The sequence below is a fragment of the Pan paniscus genome, chromosome 1, assembly GCF_029289425.2.
Source record: "Pan paniscus chromosome 1, NHGRI_mPanPan1-v2.0_pri, whole genome shotgun sequence".
Classification (NCBI taxonomy): domain Eukaryota; kingdom Metazoa; phylum Chordata; class Mammalia; order Primates; family Hominidae; genus Pan; species Pan paniscus.
The window spans coordinates 161489032-161511991 of NC_073249.2; the positions used below are offsets into that span (position 1 = coordinate 161489032).

The window sequence follows — 22960 nt, forward strand, 5'->3', positions numbered from 1 at the left end:
GAAATATTATTCACATAAAAAAGAATGAAATCCTGTCATTTGCAGCAACATGGATGGAACTGGAGGCCATTATAAGTGAAATAACCCAAGCATAGAAAGATAAATATTGCATGTTTTTTACTCATATGCAGAAACTAAAAACGTGGATCTCATGAAGATAAAGAGTAGATTAGTAGTTACCAGAGGCCAGGAAGAGGAGTGGGAGAGGGTTTGAAGGAGGAAAAAATAATATAAATGTAATTAAACTGTACACTTAAAATGGTAAAAATGGTACATTATATATGCATATTTTAACTCAAATTTTTAAAAAAGAAAAAAATGTTCAAGTGTTCTCTTGGCTCTGACTGTTTCTCTAATACTCACAGACAGAAACGCTTAGTCATCTTTATACTCATGCCCCAGTTTATTTTCATCTATTACAGCTTTTTTCGGTAGAACAACATGGTTAAATCCACAGGCTGGATTTTCACTCTGGATTTACCATTTACTACTTGATTAACCTTAGGCAATTTACTAACCTCTCCAGGCCTCAATTATCTAGTGTGTAAAGTATAAATGAGCATTACAAGATTGTTGTCAGAATTAAGTAGCACAACATAAACACAGTAAATGCTAGCTTGTGGTCAAGCTGTACTGAATAAACTGCTTATACCTGTCTCCCCTTGTAGACACCAAGCTCCATGAGAAGAGAGACCATAACTTACTCATTTTTGTAACCCCAGTGTCCACTGTGCATGTGTTGCTCATATGGTAGGTGCTCAGCAGGTATTTGCTGAGTGAATGAATGAGTGAAAGAATAAAGGAATGAACCCCATTTGGCAATCTATTTTTATAATAAGATTTGTCCACATGTACCATATCTTGAGGAGGGAACAGGTGAACCCATTTTATTGGGTTTTTTTTAGACTGTAACAGAATGAAAGTATAGAAAATTTATTTCCCCAGCAATATTTTTGAAGGTTTTAAAAACTGGCTATGACACACACACACACACACACACACACACACACACACACACCCCAAATGTCAATATCTGTAATGAGTCTCAGCTAAAAGTTGGCTAAATTATTCTTAGCACAATAGGCTAATAGCTCCAGAATCATTAACTCAATCAAGTAAATAATATTAATTTAAAGTACTCCATAATTATATATTTACTTGATATATAATTATACACCATTAAGTAAACATACAATTAGAATTTTTTAAAAGCATGTGCTCTGTCTAAAAGGGGAAAACATTAAGGCATAAACAAAACCAACAAAATAAAAAAGGAATTCAATCACTGCAAGTTATTTTTGTAGCTCTCTGGGGTTCACAGCTTCATGCAGTAACTGACACTTCGCAATGCTGTCGCCAGTTTTCCTGAACACCTTGAACATCTCCTGGGCTTGCTTAGCATCAGAGGACACCATACAGATTACAGCACTGCCATGATACCACCCAGTGGGAAAAAGAGGCCAAACCATCGCTAGAGCTGGATGCCATTCAATTTTCATCTCTCCATCATCCCTTGCCCAAGACAGGATGGGCAGAAGCAGCCATTCACTAAGCATAGGAATGAAAGCTTCTACAGAGAGTATGACTTAATTGCTACATCTAGTGTTTTATGAATCACGCACCATTTTTGGAGGATGGGGATAATTCAATCACTTATTGTAGCATTTTATTATTACCAATGTTAATCATAGCTACTACTTACTGCATGATGACTCTAAGCAAGACACTGCTATCAAATTTATTCCTTACAACAAACCTACAAAAAAAATTTTAAGAGTGCTTGTGAGATAGGCACTCTCTTATTGGCATATCCATTTTATACAGGAGAAAAACGAGTCCAAGGAGAGGTAAAAGTGACTTGCCCAGGAAGAAGAACAGCTGAGATGTGAACCTAGGGTAATTTTTAAAGTCTAAAGTTTGTATACACTATATGGCTTCATCTCAGTTTAAAAAAATAAAATTTGTGCACTCTCCATTATACTACATTGTCTGATGACTGATAACAATAACTCCATCTTGCATTTGTAGAGTGGTTACAGCTTCAAGTGATGGCTGTATTTTACCAGGGTTAAGACATTCAATTCATGGAAGGCTTCATAACTAGAATGTGGGAGTCTCTGGTCCTCTGGCCCCCAGGCCAGGGATTGTTTTTTTCACTCCAGTTATTTCTTGTCCTGACACTGAGGCATGGTGGCAGAGTGAGAGATGAAGTATGAGCTATAAACTTCCCCCACTCCAGCCAATCTCCCACCAACCTCCCACCAATGCAGAAACAACTGGGAGCTGTAGCGACCTCTTTGGTGTGCTCAGGAAGAAAAAGGGGTAAAAACATTGACCTTCAATCATGAGTCCTTTAAGACACCCAAGTTGATAATACATTTTCCAAAAATCAAATTGTTCCCAAAGGGAAAGAAATCCTAGAAGATTATGTCATTTAGAAATAGTTAAGAGGGTAGAGCCTAAAACAACCAGCTGGGCTGCAGATTTCTTTGCTGCTAGAAGGACTCTGTCACCATACTGTCTTTCCTGGGTAAACAGTGGAAGAAGGAGAGACAAAGTGGCCCTAGAATAGCATTAATCAGAACTTAAGAACTCTGGAGTCAGGTTAGACTTGGTGTACATTCATCCAGCTTTCCATTTATTGCCAACAGTAATGCCAAGAAATGTGTAAAGGTTCCTGATATTCTGGGGCACAGCTATAAACCTTCTATGCAGAAACCAAACCAGTGTATACACGCATACACACACATGCATGGAGTGGATGGGAACAGTGTTTATGTTAGGGATGATGAGAAAGGTTTAAGTATAGATAGCGATGTTGGTTATGCAACATTGGGAATATAATTAATGCCACTGAAATTTTATGCTACAAATGGTTACAATAAGTTTATGTTATGTATATTTTACCACAATAATTTTTTTAAAGGAGCGGAAACAGATGGTTAAGCTCTCTGAAGCCTAGCAATAGATCTACATACACAGAGGAGTCATTATGAACATCTGGTTTAACTGATGCATCTTTTTGGTCTCCAGGACTTCATTGTCAGCATCAGTACTCTTATTTCCTCAAGGTGGATATTGGCTATAAAGAGTCAAAAAACATTTAAAAAAAAATAAAAACACCTGAGGTTTCATACATCCTTTGCAGTCCTGAATAGGTATTCCAGTACTTCGCTTTTGAATGCTGGTCTATGTGCTATGCATTGTTTTGAGTTGTAGCCTCTGCTAAACTGAGACTAAACAAAGTCCTATTTTAACATTCTGTGACATATGCAAATACATAATAGAAAAATCAGGAAAACAGTATTGATCATTTCATACAATTCCTGTCAACCAATGTGGCTTCTAAGCATAAAAGTGAATCGAAATACAGAATGACAACCCTCAGCAAAGTAAAATCTTCCTGGAAACAGCCTGTCTTTGCCAACATCACTACCTACATCCTCAAATGCAGGTTTGACATATACAAACAATCACATAATCTTCATGTAAAATGACTGAATTCAGGTTTCAAGGCACAGAGGTATATGATGTGGGCAGATCCAGACTCCCATGAGTTTATAAATAAAAAATTCCTAAGGCTTTATACACCCTTACGAATCTATAAATAAAACCAGTTCCATGTTTAGTATTTATGGTAGACTCTACCATCAACATTTATTAAAATAAGGTTTAATTTCAGACGTAGCACTCCACAGAACCGGAAGGAGTAAGAAATGGTTCTAGTCCTCATGAACTGAAAGGTAAAAACAAAGAAAACTTTTCTAAGTCATGCAACAATGAGATGCAAATCCATTCACAGTGTTAGTGCTGGGGAAAGAAAGGTCTAGGAGTTTGAAAAGAGATGTAGGCAAATCAAAAACAAAGGCAAGATGGAAATACTACGGCTTTGGGACTGCCTCCCTAAGATGCAACTAAGGGTAAAGGAGACAGGTCAGAGGATCCACTTGCATTCTGCCAAATTCTAGGACTATCTGGAAGAGCTAAAGATGTAGTGCAATCCTGTGTTTTAGGAGAGAGAATTGGAAAAGCCTCGTGGCATGTGGAAATCTTCTCCTTAGCAAAATTAGGCAAATAAAGAAGAAGATGGGCTGGGGGTGGTGGCTCACACCTATAATCCCAGCACTTTGGGAGGCTGAGGCAGGTGGATCACTTAAGGCCAGGAGTTCAAGACCAGCCTGGCCAAGATGGCAAAATCGTCTCTACTAAATATACAAAAATTAGCTGGGCATAGTGGCACACATCTGTAATCCCAGCTACTTGGGTGACTGAGGTACAAGAATCAGAACCCAGGAGGCGAAGGTTGCAGTGAGCCAAGATCATGCCACTGTACTCCAGCCTGGGCAACTGAGTGAGGCTCTTTTGGAAGGGAAGGGAAGGGAAGGGGAGGGGAGGGAAGAGAAGGGGAGGGGAGGGGAGGGGGAAGAAGAAGAAGAAGGAGAAGAAGAAGAAGAAGAGGAAGAAGAAGGAGGAGGAAGAGGAGGAGGAAGGGAGGGAGGGAGGAAGGAAGGAGGAAGGGAGAAGAAGAATGAGGAGGAGGAGAAGGAGAAGAAGGAGAAGGAGAAGGAGGCGAAGAAGAAGAAGAAGAGGAGGAAGAAGAGGAAAGAAGGAAGGAAGGAGAAGGGAAGGAAAATGGAAGGAGAAAGGAAAGAGAAGGGAAGAAGGAAGGAAGGAGACGAAGGGTGTGTGACATGGGTAGCTTTTAAGGGAGAAGGAGTAGCTCATGCAAGAAGATTGTGTGTGTCTGTGTGCACATGAGCACATGCATATCCCTAGTTGGAGCATATGATTTTTGGGCAATGAAGAATGGTAAAAGATGAAGTTAGAGGAGCAGATAGAGGCTAGATCATCAAGAGCCTCACAAGATATTTTATGATTTGTATAGGCAAGAAATGACTCCACTCCTCTGACCTATATAAGCCTTTCTCCTGCTCTAAGGTCCAGCTGTCACTGGTGTCTCCCTTTACTAATCTCCCTTGGCAGGTATTATAAATATTATTTGTACTTATCTTTAGAACGTCCTGGGTTCTCTCGCCAACTAGGCTTAGGTGTCTTGAGAACAAAAACCAAACATTTATTTTATATCTATAGTGTTTAACAATTCTTTCCACATTCATGCTTTTTTATTTTTATTTTTTATTTTTGGGGAGGAATAGCATTAGGAGATATACCTAATGCTAAATGACGAGTTAATGGGTGCAGCACATTCATGCTTTTTAAAAACATTGATTATCTATGTCAGGAACTGTTGTTCTAGGTATCCAAAAAAAAAAAAAAAAAATGCTCCCTCCTCTTCTAGGGCAAGTAAGAGCAGCCCAGGGTAGGTGTTTAATATGTAATCTCTGATTCCTTTGGTAAACCCTTAAGTCCAGTCACAAAATCTTTAGTTACACTGATAGATGCCTTTCATTAAAAACATCTTTATAGAGATTGCCTTTTATAAACATTATACAAAGAGACATCTTTATATGTATAAATGCTTCTATAATGATATCATATCTTTATTTACTTTCAGAGGGAAAATGCTCCAGATTATCACAGATCTTTCAAGGTCAAATAAAATTTCTATGAAATATTGTGTAGGATGTTCCACAGTCCTTAAATTATGAAAATAATGGCACTGACTTAGCCTCCAGTCAAGAAAAATAATTCAAAAGATTTGCCTTACATTAAGAACAAAATATGTATCCACATTTTTGTTTGATGTTAATTCACTTGTTCTGAATTAGCTAATAGATGGAATAAGAGTTGGAAGGTTATTTTATTACAGAAGATTTTAAAGAGATGCATTTAAAATCTTCATTATAGAATGGCAATTTAGATCAAACCACTTCAGAATGGCGTTATCAGTGCTTTATCAAAGAGTGGTCCCCGCAGCAACATCAGGAGCAGCCCCCAGGAAGCTGTTAGAAATGCAGATTCTTATGCCTCCCTTGTCCTTCTGAATCAGAAGTCTGTGTTTAACAAGCCCTCCAAGTGATTCTGATGCACACCAAAATTTGAGACTGTTCTCAGAATGCGCTGAAAAAGAGGTCCTTAAAACTCTCCCATCACTTATTGAATATTAGGGCAGGAAGGAGCCATATAAAGCATGTACACCAATTTTCTTGTGTGTGTTACAGATCTGGAAACTGAGGCCTAGAGATTATCAATGGTAACTGGAATTTGGAACGAAGTGTGTTCCAGCATCAAAGCTAAGATCCTAGATACACAGCATTGTCAACCAGCTATCATTTTACACATTTGACATCAACTTTCACTTTTAAAGGATCCATGCATAGAAAGTCCATTCTATTTATTAATAGACCCAAATGAAGTTGCAGAACCAATCATATCTAAAGGCTAAGTCAAAAATATTTAGAGATGTTCTTGAGAGGGGGAAAAAATGCCTTTTTTTAGTGAGTAAGTCAGAATTCAGTGGCCAGAAATATCAGGCTCGATATCAGATTCAAACCTAAGCCAACTCTCAGTTCCTAAACTAAGCTGAAACTAGGAATATTTCTCTCTCTAGTTCAAAAAACTTCTTAAAATATATTAATGGAAACACGTTCCCATTAATACTTGTCGGTACCAGTCTATCCACACTGCCTTATCTTGATACCAAGTAGCAATAAAGAAGGGTCAACGGCATAACTAGTGTAACAGCATGAAGGCAGCCAACTGCCCTAGCAGCAGTTCAATCTCCAACTTAAGCCTCATGAACACTGTGCCATGGAACAACCAGGCACCAACAGACTTGAGACCCCAACTTCGATGGTATTTCATTGACAGATACACTTTCCTATAAGTATCCTCACCCAAGGAAAATCTTTAGGATATCTCATAGCAGCCTAATAAATATTTTGTGAACAGAAGTGTCCAGAGTGTATAGTTTTTCAGCTTCAGATGCCTAAGGGCATGTGCTTTAAGGGTATCTCTGAGGAGGAAAAGCACCATCACGTCTTCAACAGTATGATCTCAGGGCTAAAAATCCTTACCCGGCTGTGAAACTTGGCAGTTCGATAAGACTTAGGTGACAGATTGTATACTGTGTAGTGGTCAAGATGTCTGGAATCCAAAAAGCTTCGAATGTCATCAACCTGATTCCTGAATCCTATGTCAACATTGTCCAGAGGAAAGGACATCACTAGGAGAGAGATCACACAGAAAGAAAACAGGTTAAATGTTTACGTCTGCTATAACGATGGGCAGCAACTGGAAACTGAGCCAAAGGACTGTTAATAAACATGAGAAACTTACCAATAATTCTGGAGGTAACATAAGTGAAGTCTAAATCTCCCTTTGTGTAGCTAAAAGCAAGACAAAAATGGGCACTCATTAAAATGATCCAAATATGCCAAGATTTCTCTCTCTCAATCACTTGCGCATATGAACTGGGACACCGCTGTCCAGGGGGCATGTTTCGACTCCCCTCCAGCCCTTCTCTCCAACAAGGAAGGATCACTGAGAAAAGAAAGCCCGTGACCTCAGGGGTATAAATATGCCACTCCAACTGGTGCATTCTAATGCCCTTGTAGATGCCACTTCATGATCTGAATCAATCTCAGAATAGAAAACTCTGCTTATTTATCAACACCAATTGTTCTAGCTTCTTTGCCTACCTGGAAATATCTTCCATAATTGTAAGTGGCTAAGGGGTAGGGGAAGAAGTGGTTGAGAAAAAATAAATGACACCATTTTTCTGCCTACCAGGCCCTGGTTGAGAATCAGAGGTAAGAATACTTTTATCTTTGAACAAAGATTAAAATTTTGATTAATATAATGTACTTGACGTTTGAATTTCTGATTAAGAACTGCATATTGTAACTCAAAGTGACCCTAGAATTTTCTAATACTAAACAATAAAAAATAACTCCTATGACCTGCTTATAAGAATTTTCATACAGTGGAAGAGTAGGAAACTTCTCTCACTGAATAAATGTTAAAGGGCTAGTAGGAAACAAAAACAAAGTTCTGATTTGATTACAATCCGTAGGTAATGCTTATTCAGATTGTCTGTATATTTTAATCTCATTTAATCCCTAAACAACCCAAAGACACAAATCCTGTCAGGGTATTAAAAAAAAGCTCAAAAAAAAGCTCTGAGAGGTTAATTAACTTGCCTGAGGGCTCTTAGTTAACAAGGGCAGATATTGCATTAGAACCCAAGATGTTTGATTCTAAAGACAGGGAGGGCAACCATTATACTCTAATGTGGCAATGAACTGAGTCCTCCCAGCCCGTGCTTATAGCTTCTAAAGGACTTAACTTTATGTCTTCAATGACATTTCTCAGTTCATCAGATCCCATAAAATTATATCCCAAAATTGACACTCTTTGAGCCAGACAAGCAGTCAGCAGGTAACCAGATCCTTTGAGAGCATGGGGATCCACTAAATTAACTGGGAAGAATGTGCGTACCTGGTCACAGATTGTATCACTCTAGAAGATGTGTCTTTGAGGGTGTCTTTCAAGTTGTCCTTTAAGTTACTAAAGAGCCTCCCTGCACCTCCTTTTACCATGTCAAAGAGACCTCCCCCATAGCTGGGCTCCATGTCTGGAGATGAGGCACCTGCCAAAATAAAAACAAACAAACAAAAATGGTGATGGCAGAGAATCCACGGAAAACCAATCCCTCTTCATTCTTAAAACATACACAGACTGTCTTTAAGAGTCTGGGACAGATATTCCTGGAAATTGTGTCCCACTCTCAGAACTTATAGACTCTGAGTTATAGCATTGCTACTGGTCCTCAGGGGAGACCCAGGTCAGTCCCTCACTGAGTCCCAGGAACAGAAACCTCCAGTATTGCCGCTACTGGCCATGTGTGACAATTGAGCGCCGGAAATATGGCTAGTCTCAACTGAAATGTGCAGTAAATATAAAATACACAACACATTTCAAAGGCTTGCTGCAAAAAAAAAAAGAATGTAAAGTATCTCAATATTTTTATACTGATTACATGTTGAAATAATAATTTAAATATATTGAATTAAAGAAATTATAGCTGTAAAATCAATTTCACCTGCTCCTTTTTACCTGTTTAGTGTGGATACTGAAAATTTTTAAGCTACATATGTGGCCTTTATTGTACTACATTTGGACAGTGCTGCTCCAGAGAGACTGCTGAGGAAGAGCAGTAGTCAACTTCAGTGAGTCCAGGGCACTCCTCGGCCCTTTGATGAAGCTGACTATACTAGAAGCCCCATTCCATGGCTATCCCTTAAAGCACTGGTTCACTTCTATCATGAAAAACACCTTCTGAAGGGGCTTTAGTACAGCTTTTAGGCCTTAGGATGCATGGCAGCTATTAGTGCTATCTGTCAAATATTTCAGGTTCTCTTCCCTTATAGCTTCTTAAAATTGCGCTTTTTGGCCCCTTGTGCTTAGCTCCAGTCCAGGGTTTCTCAATCTCAGCACTATTGACATTTTAGGCTAAATACATCTTTGTTGTGCGTGTTTTGAGGGGGTTGTCCCTGTGCACTGCAAGGTGTTGAGTAGCATTCCTGGCCTCTGTTCACTAGATGCCAGTAGCACCTGCCCCAACCCCCACTCCACCTCTGAGTTGTGACAATAAAAAATGTCTCCAGAGATTGGCAAATATCCCCTAGTGGAGGCAAAATCACCCCTGGTTGAAAACCACTGCTCCAGCCTATGTGTGTGAGGGGAAGTGCTGTGTATCACAGTGTATGTTGTGCATCACTTCCAGGGTACATTTAACTGTCAATGTGATATTCTCCATAGTTTTTCTCTCTCTCTTTCTCTCTTTCTCTCTCTCTCTCTCTCTGTATCTCTCTCTCCCTTTGCCATAGCAATCAGCAAGGTTGGAGACTGTGGCTGCTCTGTCCAGGACTTCTGGGTCCCAGAGAAAGGAGCTATGTGGCATATGACCTTTGATGACCCAGGTGACCTTTGATGAATATTTGGCATGAGTAAGTAATATGGTTTGGTTCTATGTCCCCACTCAAATCTCATCTCAAGTTGTAATCTCCACGGGTCAGGGGAGGAACCTGGTGGGAAGTGATTGGATCATGGAGGTAGATTTTCCCCATGCTGTTCTCGTGACAGTGAGAGATCTGAAGGTTTTAAAATGTGGCACTTCCGTCCTTGCTCTCTTTCTCTGTCCTGCCATCATGTAAGATGTGACTTGCTTCCCCTTCACCCTCTGTCATGGTTGTAAGTTTCCTGAGGCCTCTACAGCCATGTGGAACTGTGAATCAATTAAACTTCTTTTCTTTATAAATTGCTGAGTCTCAGGTAGTTCTTTAAAGCAGCATGAAAACAGACTAATACAGTAAGAAACACCTGTTTGTTAATAGAAGCCACTGATCTTTTGGGAATGTTCATAACCAAAGCACAACCTAACCTATGCAGGCTGATACAGGAAGGAAGCAGGAATCTGTGTAGAGGAGGTGGTTAATGTGAACAGTGGCCAGGTGGGGCTTTAAGGTCTAGCAGTCAAGAGCGTGAGTCATTCTCACCTGGGTTCCTGCCCAGCTTTGCTACCCCTAGCTGTGTGACCCTGGAAGTCAGTCTTTCTAAATCTCTTTCTTCCCATCTGTAAAATAGGGATAAAAATTGTGCCTACTCCATAGGGAAAGATTAAATAAATGCATATAAAGCTGTTGGCATGGTACCTAATAAATCTAGGGGTCAAGAGAACGTAGCTAAACTCTATTATGCCACATCCTGAAATTCCTGTATTGATGGTATTTTTAATCTTTGTTCACTTTCCAACTATATGATGACAAAAGACAAGAATGGCATCTATTCTTTTTCAAAAATTGCAATATATAAGATTTTCAAAATAAAGAATAATAAAAATATTCACGTAATAGGCACTATAATTGCTAACTTATATATAACACTTATTATCTGGTAGGTATTTTTCTAAGCATTTTATCTATATTCACTCATTTAATCCTCATAGCATCCCAATGAAATAGATAATATTATTATTCCTATGTTATAGATCAGAAAACTGAGGCACAGACGTTAAGAAACTTGTCTAAGGGCATACAAGCTAGTGAATATTTATTTACTAGCAGAGTTGAGATTGAGCCCCAGGCAACCCTTCCAATCACATCCCACTTTCTTCTCCTAATATCAGCCTGAATTTTATATTTGTCATTCCAATTAATTTCTTCAAACTTGTATTACATATGTTTGTATCCACAAAAAATGTATTAATATTATTTTCCAAGATTTCAAGCTGTACATAAATGGTTTTCTATTTGCATAATTTTGCAACTTTATTTTTTTCACTTACTTGTGTTTAAAATTCATCTATGCTGGTACCAAATGCAGCTTTAGCTCAATTAATGTGTGTATCAATTACCCCACTGATGGACACGTAGGCTATTTGTTATAATAAGCAACACAGTGAGGAACACATGACTTTGATAACATACATAAGACTCTCTCTAGATTATACCTACAAGCAGAATTTGCCAGTAAATAAGGTATGTACATCTTCATATATCTAGATATTGACAAACCATTCTCCAAAGCAGTCACAGCAGTTTAAATTCCTACAACTAGTACCTATGTGTTCCTTCACTCTATATTCTCCTTAACACTTAGTATTGTCAGACTTTTACATTTTTACCACTTTGTCAAGTATAAATAAGTATCTCACTTTGGTCCTATTTTGGTAATTTCCCTGATTACTAGTGAGGTGAAGTATCTTTTACTGTGCTTACTGGCCAGGTGGCTGTTCTTTCAATCATATTTCAGGTACCAGTACACTCCTACATGCCATTTAGATGTTCATACATATATCTATAAATACATGTTGACTGTCATGTTCTTCCATCCTGATCTTAAGAGCTATTGATACCTAACAGATGTCTAAGTCACCATTAGACATCTATTAGAAAATGAGGCTCTGTTAGAAATTGCAAAGCACATTGAATACTGGTAAACAAACAATGAATGGACATATGGACAAACATTAATCATCTCTACCACTAACTGAGCTCTCCAATGCAACAGGAACTGTGCTCAGACCTTTATGATAGTACAGTTTCATATAGCGGGAGAGTGGAAGTGGTTATTATCCCCAGTTTACAGATGAAGCAATGGAAGCTCAAAGAAGGAAAGTAACTCACCAAAGAGTCCAGTTAACGAGTGGAAGATTCAGCAATTCAAACCCATATCTGTGCAATTCCAAAGCCTTGCTAATCTACCATTTCACACTATTCTACATCTTCACTCAGCTCAGGATTCCAACAACTATAATCAAGATGAGCCTTACCTGCCTATACACAACTGCCTCTCTCCTATTCCCTGCTCTCCTCCACCTCTCACCCACACACCTTTCATCTGGCTGCTCTCAGCGGCAGATATCCCTACAATAAGCACCCTCATAAATCACTGCATGCCAGGCAAACCAAGTCAATCTCATTACGCAGGCAGCCGAGCCTCTGTCGCCCCTACTGCTTCACAGCCCTGAATAAAAGGCCAGGAACAGGTCTAATGGGCACCTCCACAGACTACGGCTAGTGTTACAAATCTGAGAATGCTCTCTTGTGTCCTGTTTCATATGAAATAGAGCACATTATTTCCCTGTAAACACACCCCACCATGTAAAAATCTGTATCATGTTTTTGTTTTAAATATAGTGAGGATAGAGCAGCATAAAATGTTTATAATTCTCCCATTTCCATCCCTGTAACATTTTCATGTGTTCAGCCTGAACACCCCTTTGATATATAACTGTTAAAGAGAGGACATCAAATTGATTAGATGTCTCTTCAACTCTCAGTTTTATGCTGGAATAGAACTACAAGGCACCAGCCTATTAAAAGATATAAATATCCTTGATTATCTAAAAATCAGACTCTCACCATCCCTCAGGCTGCATGCTCTGCTCATTAGAGCTTTGGAATGCTGCAGAAATCAGAACTTGCCAGAGTCCATCTGTAACCTTCATATATTCAAATTATACGTTGAACTGGCAAGGCCACACAAAAAAGAAGAGGGGCATTATTTGATGTTGCTCTACTGGTTCTTTTAGGTAGATATTCTGGCTTTCCCTGATGAGCCACGTAAGTGCCAAAAGTGCAGATTCTGCAAATATTTTAGCCTCAGCTAGTTAAGAGAAAGGGCAGAGAGGTTTCAAAATATGGCACAACAAAGAAGAAAATGGTGCAATGAGAACGAAATGCAGAAGACAAACAATGACCACAGTAGATCAAGGGGTAACAAACTGGATCCCATGGGCCAGATCCAGTCCACGGCCTGGTTTTGTACAGTCTGTGAAATAACAATGGCTTTTACATTTTTAAATGATTGAAAAAAGTAGAAAGAAGAATGATATTTCATAACATGAAACTGATATGAGGGTCAAATTTCAATGTCCAGAAGTAAAGTACCCTTATGTGTTTACATCTTGCCTATGGTTGCTTTCATGCTACAATGCAGAGTTAAAATAGTAGTGCCACAGATCTTACGGCCCACAAAGTCTAAAGCATTTACTCTCTGGCCCTTTACAGAAAAAGTTTTCCAACCCTTGCATCAGATGGTTAACACCACTTGTGTTCTTAGGAATGCAGAGCTTGCTACCTCCAACACCTTTCTAAATACTTTGGCTAAAATGGCACCCAGTGGAAAGAACACTCTGCTTACTAAGGGTCCTCAGGGATTTGAGGGTGTAAGAGAGTGAAGGTGAGGACATCAGAGTTGAGAGAGCATGTGAGTGCCATCCAAAGAGAAAGGTCCAGGACTGCCTCTAAGGCTCCAAGTAGATTCTTGTTTCAAGATGTCTGTGGTGTGAAAATCTAAGCCCACCAAAGACAAACATCAGAGAATTGCACTTTTACCTCTGAGTCACTTTAAGGGTGTAAGAAATAAGTTTTCCTTGGGATTCCTAATGTTTGGGAAACTAGACGCAGTATCCTATTCCTTCCAAGTTGTAGGAACCTGACCAGTCCTTGCTGTCAAGAGTGACATAAAATTTGTGTTTCCTGAGAGAGAATTTCTGTCTCCCACTAGATTGCTAGTTGGCTGTTTGATCATTTATTTGTATCGAGCTTCATTCCAAAAGAGATTTGAGATGATTCAATAGTCATTTAGAAATTATATAAAGAAGATAAACACAAATGCTAGGGCTAGTCTTAACTGCCTTAATGTAACTGAAAATATAAAAAAGTGTGGCTGCTTTTCATAAACATTTTATTGATTTCTTAGCCGTGGACAAAACACTGTGAGAAGTGGTATCGAAGGAGAAGGAGTGTCCATAATGCATAGTGATCATCCCCTCATATGCTTATTCAGTACATGCCTATGGCACCCTGGGCTGTGGATAATTCCATCTGGTCCTCTAAGAAGAAATGCTCCCCCATAAAATACTGTCACCAAAAGAAGGATGGTATGCAAAAACTTACCAAAAAGAGACGTTCATCAAGATAGTGTTTACCATGGCAAGAGGCTATAAATGATGTATTTTTTTCAATAGTAAGGGAATTGTTAAATATCTCTAATAACGCCATATGGTTAGCTACTAAAATCATTTTGCAGAAAAGTACAGATGGGCATGGCAAAGGCTAAATGAAAAATAAGCAGGCTACACACATAATCCACTGTATAATCTTACTTTTGTAAAAGAAAACTATCTCAGTTTAGAGAAACAATTCAGAGGATATAATAAACATAAAATAATAACAACTGAAACCTACTGAATGCCTACCACATACTAGGCCACTGATCTAAATTCTTTATATGTAGTAACACATTTAATCTTCACAAATACCCTATGAAGGCAATACCATTGCTATCTTCATCTTATACACAAGGAAACTGAAGCAAAGACACATCAGTGATTCACCCCAGGTCCTACAGTTAGTAAGCCAGGATTTGTACCCACGCAGGCTATTCTAGAGTCCAGGCTTTTATCCACTACATTTTCAAAACAGTTATAGTAATTATATTTAATTATATCTGGGAAAATGATGAGTGATTTTTGTTTGTTTTTATGATTATATTTTCTAAATTTTCTGCAAGTTACATTCATTAGGTTTTTTTTTTTTTTTTTTTTTGAGACTGAGTCTCACTCTATCGCCCAGGCCAGAGTATAGTGGCGCGATCTCAGCTCACTGCAACCTCTGCCTCCCAAGTTCAAGTGATTCACCTGCGTCGGCCTCCCGATAAGCTGGGATTACAGGTGCCCGCCACCATGCCCAGCTAATTTTTGTATTTTTAGTAGAGATGGGGTTTCGCCATGTTGGTGAGGCTGGTCTTGAAGTCCTGACCTAAAGTGATCCGCCAGCCTCGGCCTCCCAATGTGCTGGGATTACAGTCATGAGCCACCGTGCCCGGCCACATTCATTAGTTTTACAATTAAAAATATGTTACATAAAATAAAGAGCCAAGTGCTATGCTATTCAAGTTTGATATGTCCTTCCTCAACAGCTGTAGAGACCTCCTTCCTCTTGCGTGATTCATCACAGTTCACAGCCACACAAGTTTCTCAGCTGGCCTGGGAGAGGCAGGCAAAGGCTGCCAACAGCCCTCCAAGAGCCTGTGTGCCCCCCTCACTCCAAGCAGGCTAGGGGCTTGCCAGGAAGGAACATCCTTCTACATTTGACTTATTCTAAGACTTCAGACCCAGCTTCATCACAGTGGTAACTGTCTCAGCTCCAGCATCAATTCTCAAGATGATCTAATATGCTGGGGACAGGGAGGAGATGGGCAGCAACTTGGCACCAACTGCAGTTCTTGCGCTCAAGAATTCAACCAACACTTGGCACCAACTGCAGTTCTTGGGACATCAGCCTTCTTCAGTGAATCCTCTGGGACTCCACAAAAACACTTCCACAGAACATCACTTTTCCTCTTTCCAGAATGTTTTCATCATCCAGGTCTAGTAAAGTGAGTTAGTATCCCATAGTGTTCAGGATCAGCCTTTTGGAGAGACGACTGATAAAGTGAACTTGGCATTACAATCATGTCATATTCATGTTCCCATTCACCAGTGGGCATTTTTCTCAGTGGTTAAGAGTCACAATGTTAAAAATGTCTTGTCCTGGCTTCTATAAAATTGACAACTGTGGGATAGAAATCCCTGAAACTAAAGTGACTCTGTAGAGATGCCCCACTCTAGGGAAAGGCCATTCCTTCACAGTGCTTGGCAAAGGGCAAGGAAGGAACTCGTGTCATTATCACAAAGGGCTTCATCATCCTTCTTTGTAACAGATTTTTCAGCTCTTGGCTCCCAGCAGTTAGAGAAATGGATCGTATGGGCATAACAAGTAGATATACCATGGAAAAAGCCACTACTTTGGCTCCAAAGGCTGCTTACGTCTCATTCCCCATTCATCTCACTCCAGGGAAGCTTTGAGGAAATGTAACAGACTTTGAGAAGAGAGGTCTCACACTGGAAACTTGGTTTTTCTGCTTAAAAGCTGTGTGACCTTGAGTATGTCATTTTACTCCTCTAGGCCTCCTTCCCCCCACCAACTCCCCACCCTATAAACTGGAACTAATTAAGAACAAAAACTTTTCTACATGCCTCATGTCATCAACAGGATCAAATAAGACCATGCATGACATTGTGATTTTTATGTAATGAGATCTTCTAAAATGACCAGAAATTTTTATTTTTTTAAATTTATTTTATTTTATTTTACTTATTTATTTATTTATTTATTTTTGAGACAGAGTGTCATTCTGTTATCTAGGCTGCAGTGCAGTGGTGCAGTCTCGGCTCACTGCAACCTCCACCTCCTGGGCTCAAGTGAGTCTCCCACCTCAGCCTCCCGAGTAGCTGGGATTACAGGCATGCACCACCACACCCAGTTAATTTTTTGTAGAGACAGGGTTTCACCATGTTTCCCAGGCTGGTCTCGAACTCCTAACCTCAGGTGATTGGCCGGCCTTAGCCTCCCAAAGTGCTGGAATTACAGTTATGAGCCACCATGCCTGGCAGAATTTTTATTTTAATTCTTAGAAATTCAGCACTCATAGTACATGATTCCAAGGAATGCCTCCCACAAATGGCTGGGAATCCAACTAGAAATTAAAATTTCAGAGAAAAAAAGATAACATTTAGCAAAATAACAAATCAATAACCCCTATGCCAAACAAGAGGTTAGGCATTACAGAAGGCAACCTGTATTAAAATACAGGCTTTATGTCAGCTTCAGTTCAGCCAGAACTGATCTGGATCCCACCTCTGCTATTAGCTGGATATATAGTCTAGAGAAGTCTTGATTTCCTTATCTGTAGAATAGAAATATTAATAGAATGGCACATAGAAGATAAAGCCACAAAAAAATGCTGCCTCTAGCAAACTCACGCAGCCTTGGCCAGAAAAAAAAAAAAAAAAAAAAAAAAAGCCATGCTGTTCCATTTCAGGGTTAACAAAGCCAGACTGGAGATGTGTCTAGCAAGCCTCCCTAGGGTAAGAATCTCCTATTGGTGTATCCAAGCTATGGCCCATGGAAACTCTTCACTTTTGATAGTTCAGAAGAACAAATGTTTAACAGAAGTGAACCTCTTTATCACTCTGAAGTTTCTGCTTCTCATCTTGACGTGACCTGGTGCCTGGTAGGAGGACTTATTGTGAGCTATTTGCAGGACTAATATTCAGGTTCACTCAGATTCAGTAGTACTGGTTTTTGATATATTACAATACTTATGTACTAGGTGGCATGTGGTACAAGCTACAGCTGTGGCCCTGGACACAGCTGCTCAACAGACCAAGAGGGCAGAAGCAGGGGCATGTGTAGCATCCATGGAAGGCTCCAGGGGAGCTAAGCACTGGCAGGCAGAGGCCACAGAGTAGGTAATGCCAATGAGTCAGGCTTTCTCGTTTCAGGCCACATAGGAAGCATAGGCATCCAAGAGCATCACAGCTCTTACAAGGCAATAGCACACCCAACTCTCTTTGTACTGCAATAAAGTGCCAGGGCCCTTAGGATAATCTTTTTCTTTTCTTTTTTTTTTTTTTTTTTTTTTTGAGACAGGGTGTGGCTCTGTTGCCCAGGCTGTGCAGTGCAGTGGCCCAATCTTGGCTCACTGCAACCTCCGCCTCCCAGGCTCAAGCGATCCTCCCAACTCCACCTCCTGAGTAGCTGGGACTACAGGGTTGCACCCATGCCTGGCTAATTTTTGTATTTTCTGCAGCAACGGGGTTTCGCCATGTTCTCAAACTCCTGAGCTCAAGTGATCTGCCTGCCTTGACCTCCCAAAGTGCTGGGATTACATGTGTCAGCCACTACGCCCAACCAGAATAATCAATTTAATGGGGAAGTTGCTGGAAGGTTTGGCTGGCATTCCCTATGTCAAACCATGGCCCGGAAATGGAGATCATTTAGCTAGTAACAAGAATATTCTTCAGAATGTCCAAAAATCAATTAAAAAATTGGAAATTAGAGTGATAATTTGTGCTATAAACAGTGATAATATACATGTGCTTGTGTGTATTTATTTACAGAATAAAAGGGGGTTATATTTTACATTGATATATATTGATTTCTATATTATGCTAGTGTGCCAGTTATTAAAGCTTTTGTCATCACTACAGACACCATGAAATCTGTACGTGCACACATGAGTACGTCCACACTCACTTTTCAGGATGTTAATGGGAAGAGTACTAGACTATGATGGCTCAGCTATTTCCCAAGCTATGGGAGAATCACAAACTCAGAGTCTCCAAGAATATAAACATAGGAGAATGGATTAAGTGATTTCCTAAGTCCCCTCCACTTTTAAAATTCTTTAACACTATCATCATCCTCATACAAAGGCCATCTACTAAACATGTACTCTAGGCTAGACACTCAGCTAAGCAGTTTCCATAAACAACTAAATGGGATGCTTGCACTAAGCACAGTGGCAGGTGGGAGTCCCACTGAGGAAACTGAGGTTTTGGTGAAGTTTAGTAACAGTCACAACAGAATGAAATGAAGCTAGGTTTGGCTGGACCCAAAGCCTCTGCTCTTATTCACTTCCCCATCCTGCCTCTTTCAAGAGGTACTTTTTGTCTCTCATGCCTCCATTCTCCCACCTCATTCTGTTCCTCCATCCTAGGACTCAGAGCAGTCAGCTTGCATTATAATTACTTGTGAATGAGTCTACCTCCCCTCAACTCAATTACTTGCTATTGAGTCTTCAATAGCAAGAAGCATGTTTCATGCCTCTTCACAGTCCCCTAAGTGCAATATATGGCACACAGTAAGCACTCAATAAAAGTATGTGAAACTGAGCTGCTATGGAATGCAATAATCAAAGAGAAGATGGCAGAGATGGCAAGGAAGACCAAACAGATCAACTTTGGCAGTGATCTGGTCTTTGCTTAACTGTAGGTAGCAAATATGACTAGATGCTTTCACTGTTTCACTGTCTCCTCAAGGTTTTCAGAATTTCTGATTGCAACACTGCACCCACTGAGAAAGCCTGCCTAAAAGATGGAGATTTCATGAAATACAACATGCGCTTTATTGTAAAGGAGGCTAATATTTGATGGGAAATGTTTATCTTCAAAGCGATAGAGGAACTAATTAAGAAACCAATACTAGCTCCTCTTTCCCAAAAGGATCGACAACATGAAAAAAGATTGATAAGAGTGGAAAAAATGAGAAATACAAAGTAATGACTACATTGAAACCAAAATGGACTCTGCATATAATAAAGATAGGGCACAGTGTTCACAACCAGGCTGTTGGTGCTAGGAGAATTCCAGTCAAATGGATGTAACATATTTTGTTCCTTCAAGGATCAAAGAAATCAGGCTACAGGTGCCAATCCAAATTCTACTCAATAAACTCTCATATAAAACTTTACATGGATATTGCTTAATTTGATTCAACAGACAAAGTAAGTACTTATGATGTGCCAGGGAAAAGGGGTCTAAATAAGGAATCTTTACTCTTCAACATGTGGACCAAATAAAAAGGCTCTGCATTATGAAATAATAATAATCAAATCTATTCAATGAGATCAGAATCCTCAATAGAAACCTGAAGAAACAGAAAGGGTTCTGCGCACCACATGGAACCTCAACTCCAGAAAGTGAGGGGCCATCAATTGTTTTTTTCCTCCCTTCTCTAATCAAAAGATCAGGGCTTCAATTGCATAAAATGGACTATGACATTTCCCTCTTAATTACCACCCTGGAACAGAGAAAACGTCCTTGCTGTTATCTGACCTTGTCTATGATAGAGAATAGAGATAGCAGAGGACTGATGGTCTGCTTAAAGAAAACTGCAAAGAGAAAAAAATAAGGCAAAAATTTTCTGTTTGACATTTCAGTTCCATTTAAGAGAGACAGGGGAGACAATATAGGCACCAAAGGGCAACTGAGAGAACTCTATCAGTCTTCCCAAACAACCCCCCATATACAGGTAGAATTTTAGAAAACCAGTGTGCTTGTTACGCATATGCAGCTCTAAGAAGCGTTTTCTCAAGCTCCTCCCCTTCCACCAAGATTGTCTTCTCTTAGCTCCAAGGCAGAAATTCTGGAGCTGCCATTGCAAGCCAACTTCTGAGAGAAAGATCAAATTATTGTTCTCCAGAAAAGTAGCAGTGGTTGTGGATGAATATTGTTTGTCGTTTACAAGATCAAGGTAAGGGTATATATGCTATGTGCTACATACAACACACACATGTGCTACACATATACCAAAGTGGCCTTACTATATGTTAGGCACCATGCTAGGAATATACAGTATCCCACACATTAAAATTGAAATATATTTTTGCTCTTATTTTTCAGATAAGGAAACTGTGTCTCAAAGAGGTCAATTCGTGCAAGCAGGCAGGCTCTGTGGCACAATGGATAGTGCATTGGACTTCTAGCCTAAATCAAAAGAGAGTCAGAGGTCAGTTCATTCACCAGATTACTTAGTTAGGATATATCCAAATGTCGGTGTGAAGACAAGACCCATGTTTTTTTCATTTCATCAGGCACAGTCAGGAACATAACAGTCAGAGAGCTGGAAGCCCCCCTTGGACAATGAGAGGAAAGAACCCAGACTCATAACACTTTAATACTCAATAGAATATTAGCAATGTATCCCTATGCCTCAAATGGATGCACCAGGAAAATAAAATGACTTCCCCAAATCATTGCCATGACTTAACTTTTTGAAAAAAATAGCTTTATTGACACATGAAATTTACATATAAAACTACATATTGAAAATGTTTATAAGGCCGGGTGCAGTGGCCGACACCTGTAATCCCAGCACTTTGGGAAGCTGAGGTGGGTGGATCACCTGAAGTCAGGAGTTCAAGACCAGCCTGGCCAACATGGTGAAACCCCGTCTCTACTAAAAACACAAAAAATTAGCCGGGCATGGTGGTGGACGCCTGTAATCCCAGCTACCTGGGAGGCTGACGCAGGAGAATTGCTTGAACCTGAAGGCAGAGGTTGCATTGAGCCGAGATCGCGCCACTGCACTCCAGCCTGGGCAACAAGAGCGAAACTCCATCTTAAGAAAAAAAATATATATATAACTGTGTGTGTACACACACATGTATGGATGATTCATTCTTGCAGTATATTTGATCAATGATTCTGCTATGGTGTGGTATTCTATTGTGCATTGTCTATACACAAGATGGTGAAAACACAGAGTACAACTCAGCACTGTAGCAAATATATGCATACACATACACCACACTCAAAGAGATCTCACACCAAGAAACATTTCAGATAAAAGTCCTTTATCCTTTGCAAAATATAAAATACCTAGACCTCCTGGAGAGTAGAGATCCTCTGACAATTCCTCAGAAAGCCGGGGCTACTTTGAATACTTTATATCTACTTTAAATAATTTACATCAGCAGTTCTAAAATATGATCCCACAACCATCAGTTTCAGAATTATCTGGGGTCTTTACTTAAAATGCATATTCCTGATTTCCACTTCCAAACATGATAATGGTATTGGACTTGAGCTCCTGTGATAAACTAGGTAAGTTATATAAAACATCTGTTTTTTAGGCATTAAACAACAGTCTAAAAAGGACTGAGATCTTTGAAAGAAAGAAACCACACAAGGTGAGCCTCACAATTGCTCCAGCTTTTGCCTAGAAGCACTTTCCTATTACCATAAAATGATCTAGAGCCCAAGTAGAATAGTGGTCCCCTGAGCTGTGAAGGCAGGGATCAAAATACAAAAACTACTAAGAAGCAGGAATATGTGGGACAATATAAAAGAAAATAGGGAGAGGCACAGTGTGGACATAGGGATTAGGGGTGCTGGAGGGATAGGAGGGAAAAGACTGCATGGAAATTCACCCTGAGTCCTTAGCTGAGGTCTGGGCTGTGAATATAGAGAGTAAGACTTCACAAGGCCCAGCAGAGACTGCCTGATGCAGGGTTGAGAACTAAACCAGCAATATATACCAGAGGTTATAAATGCTGGCATATGTTGGAGCTCTAGCATAGCCAAAATGGAAAGCTCTTGCTGAGCATCTCAGGCATTTAGCTGGATATTCAGTGTTTCTGTATCAGAAAGGCCACATCACACTAGGAATAAGGACTACATCCTGGAATAAAGGCTGCATTCCTAGGACTAAGTTGAAAACCACAATAGACCCATTTTAACAAAGAATAAAATCAAGCCTAATGACCAGAAGGATATGCCAGTAATTTAACTGTCTTCCAGAATAAAATTTAACATGTTTTCAAAGAAAATGGTAATCCAGACTTCCAACAAAGTATCATCACAATGTTTATCACACAATAAAAATAAAACTACAGATATAAAGGAGCAGTAAAAATTGAACAATAAAAGAGCAGTAAATAGAAATAGAACCTGAAATGCTTCAGATATTAGAATTAGTAGACAAGAACTTTAAGCTTATTAATATGTTCAAAGGCTTAAACAAAGAGGTTGTCTTAATGAGCTAACAGCAAAGAATATTTTAAAAAAGTAGAAGAAAATTGCAGAATTAAAAAGTATAATATCTGAAATGAAAATTTTGCTAAATGAGCTTAACAGAAGATTGGAAACTGCAAAACAAAATGT

The 22960-nt window shown here is 39.5% G+C and overlaps 1 protein-coding gene across 5 annotated transcripts in view; it reads right to left on the reverse strand.

The window, feature by feature from the left end:
- DNAJC6 (DnaJ heat shock protein family (Hsp40) member C6) overlaps positions 1-22960 on the reverse strand; it is a 161213-nt gene that overhangs the window by 42433 nt on the left and 95820 nt on the right. For all 5 annotated transcript variants that reach the window (XM_008958946.4, XM_008958948.3, XM_003806937.4 and 2 more), the window contains 3 exons: positions 8401-8551; positions 7240-7289; positions 6978-7126 (listed from right to left, as the gene is read on the reverse strand). In XM_008958946.4, the coding sequence (XP_008957194.1) occupies positions 6978-7126; positions 7240-7289; positions 8401-8551 (350 nt within the window). The remainder of the gene's footprint in view (positions 1-6977; positions 7127-7239; positions 7290-8400; positions 8552-22960) is intronic.